The sequence below is a fragment of the Rattus norvegicus genome, chromosome 1, assembly GCF_036323735.1.
Source record: "Rattus norvegicus strain BN/NHsdMcwi chromosome 1, GRCr8, whole genome shotgun sequence".
Classification (NCBI taxonomy): domain Eukaryota; kingdom Metazoa; phylum Chordata; class Mammalia; order Rodentia; family Muridae; genus Rattus; species Rattus norvegicus.
Window position 1 is genome coordinate 169,237,751 of NC_086019.1, and position 2,655 is coordinate 169,240,405.

A 2,655-nucleotide genomic window follows, 5' to 3' on the forward strand; every position below is an offset into this window, starting at 1 on the left:
GGGAAACGTTCAGATTCAAACCCTATCAAGATTTTAAAAAGCATGTAGATTGTAGATCCTATTTTTTTTTTATTTTATGCATCGGCATGAAGACACTTATGAAATTGGTTCCTGCCCTCCCCCACCCCCTTTTTGTCTTTGTGAGAGATGCTCAATTCTAGGTAGCCTACACTCTCCCAGCCTATCGGATCACTCTTTTGGTTTTGAAAACAATGAGTGCTGTGTGTGCGTTGCTTCGTTTTGTTGGCAGGACGTATGGGCTATTTTTGGATGGCTTTTTAACTACACCCCAGCCCAACGGTGTGAGTTGTACGTGAGAGTCAGACACCAGAATTAGGAAGGGTGCATTAGTTGACATTAACTTGGGCGTTTCCATCAAAGAACGGCAGTTCTCCCTACCCCCATCCCTCCCCACCCCCAGGCCGGCCGAAAGTTGTACTGCCATGTACCCACGAGAAATGTGTTTGAGCAGTAAGTGGCCAATATTTCTCCGTGCCAATGGAGGAGAACCCAGGATTCAGTGGAAAGTGAGAATGCTTGCTATTCAGCCCACCCGAAGCTCCATCAAGCTCACCCTCCTACTGCCTTCCCCAACCCACGCTCGCTCTCGCCCTTTCGCATTGAGTCTGGGATAGAGAAAATTACTTTTATTGGTGGTGAACCTAAACAAGGCCGAATGTTCCTCTTTCAGAGGACACAGGGTACCAGACTGGAAAACCAGGAAGGAAGGATTGGAGCCGGGCAGTGGATGCAGGATTCTCTCCTTATTTGGATGTAAGTGCTGCACTCGATTAGTATTTATTTTTGGGACAAGGCATAAGGGCTGAATGGGGCAGGCAGCCCCAGGGATCAGGCTGCGCTCTCTATTTGAAGCACAGGTCTCTCAGGATCTTCCTTGGTAGGCTGAGGAGGTTCTGGCTCCAGGGCAGACGGGAGCACAGGCTCCATTGCAGGCTGAGCTGCAGGCTGGCCTTCTGCCGGGCCTTCGGAGTTCCGGACAGGACCTAGGCGTGGCGGCTTGACTGGCGTGGGCTGTGCTGCTTCAGAGCCTTTACGACTGGAAAAAGCCCTTTTCAGGCTTTGAACCTTCTGTAAGCCAGTGCGTCGCAGCCGCTGAGCCCGGGACTCCACGGGTTCCTCATCAGAACTCTCTCCAACTTCATCCTCTGGCTGCTCTGGGCCTAGCACCAACTGGTCCTCCGGGCCCAAGAGCTCTGGTGCTTTCTGGAAGGCGCGGGCTGGAATTTCAGTCTCCTCCTAAATGTGATGACACAGCTTTGGATTCTTTGACTTGGCCCTGGCACTTAGCCAGGTCCAGCCTGAAACTCTCTTCCCCGCGGTTATACCAAGGGAAGCTACTCCACCCTTTGCATCTGCACCAGGAATTGGGGCCAAACGAGAAGAATGAGAAGGGGCGGAGCGGCAAAGGAGCAGAGGGATGAGCAGAGAGAGAGGGAGGGTGGACTGTGCAAGTTTGCAAAGTGGATGAAACCCTATAAAGTGTGAAACAAGGTAACAGTTGTAAGGGCGCTTGAAGGAGGCAGAATTACACCCTAATGGTTATTTTCATGGGGTTGGGACTGACCAAATCTGCAGAGTGGCCTGAGTTAAAGCGGGGAGGGCTTGGATCACAAGGGATAAGGCTGCGATGTGGGAAGTGGGTGCGGCTCTGAGAGTCTTCTACAACAGAGAGCAGCACCTAGGGTCAGGAATGTGGAGACCCGTTGACCGGCGGATGGAGGGAGCCCCACCTCGGTGAAAACCTAGCGGGTTGGGGGTGTTGCCTGAGGTCACTGACCTTGAAGAGCAGGACGTGCAGCTTCCCGCGCGCCACCAGCAACCCGTGGTTGGCCTCCAGTCGCTGCACCTGAGCGGCGCGGTGCACTGCCCGCTCCTGGGCTGCGTCGGCGTGGGAGCCCACGCGCTCCGCCTTGGCCAGCAGCTGCGCCAGTGTGTTGCTGGTGGTGTCGTGGCTGCGACTCAGCGCGCCCAGGCCACTCTGGATGCGGCGCACCGAGCCCGCCAGGCCGCCCTGCCTCTCAGCCAGGCCCCCCTGCCTCTCCCGCAGCGCCTCTAGCATGGTGGCCAGCTTCTCCAGCAAAGTCACCACGGTGACGGCGTGCACCGGACCCCCAGCCGGCGCCCCGGGCACAGGCCCGGGCTCCAGTGCGCTCTCCCCCATGATCTCTGACCGCCCGGCCTGCTCTCCCTAAAACCGAAGGCTGAGATCTGGGCTGGGCTGCCTTTCCCCGCCTCCTCCCCCAGTTCAGGCCGTGACTCAGCCGGGCGGGAGTTGGCACCTTCCATGGTGGGAAAAGGAGGAGGCCGAGCAAGGGGGCGGAATGTCCAAAGGGGGCTCTTTCGAAGGCTCCGCCCCGGGATCTGCAGGGCAGACAGTCTGTCCCAAAGGCCCCTCTTTTCTGAGTTTGTGCTCCTCTTTCGCCTAGTTTCCTGTGGATCTGATTCAGGCCTATGCTTTCCATAGCAAAGGGCAAACCACTGAAGTTTTCGTTTATTTAGTGATGGGGGTGGGGGGTGGGGGGAGACGTGTAAGGCAGGGAGGGGTGTTAAAGACATAACCTAAGCCTTCAAAGCTGCTGAGCCCCAACGCTGGGCGGAGGCCTGTAAGGTTCGGAATGTTCAGCCTCAGACCCA

At 56.5% G+C, this 2,655-nt stretch overlaps 1 protein-coding gene across 1 annotated transcript; it reads right to left on the minus strand.

The window, feature by feature from the left end:
• Window positions 1-633: 633 nt before the first annotated feature.
• On the minus strand, window positions 634-2,223 carry Cavin3 (caveolae associated protein 3). Its single transcript, NM_134449.1, has 2 exons — window positions 1,799-2,223; window positions 634-1,257 (listed from the first exon to the last, which is right to left on the minus strand). Exons 1-2 carry the CDS (start codon window positions 2,180-2,182, stop codon window positions 850-852), a joined length of 792 nt encoding a protein of 263 aa, NP_604444.1. The 5' UTR covers window positions 2,183-2,223; the 3' UTR covers window positions 634-849.
• Between the last annotated feature and the right edge of the window lie 432 nt (window positions 2,224-2,655).

Coding starts and splice junctions, on each gene's coding strand:
- Cavin3 (NM_134449.1), bottom strand. CDS start 2,182: ATGGGGGAGAGCGCACTGGAGCCCGGGCCTGTGCCCGGGGCGCCGGCT. Junction 1,258..1,798: donor TGCACGTCCTGCTCTTCAAG/GTCAGTGACCTC, acceptor CATCACATTTAG/GAGGAGACTGAAATTCCAGC.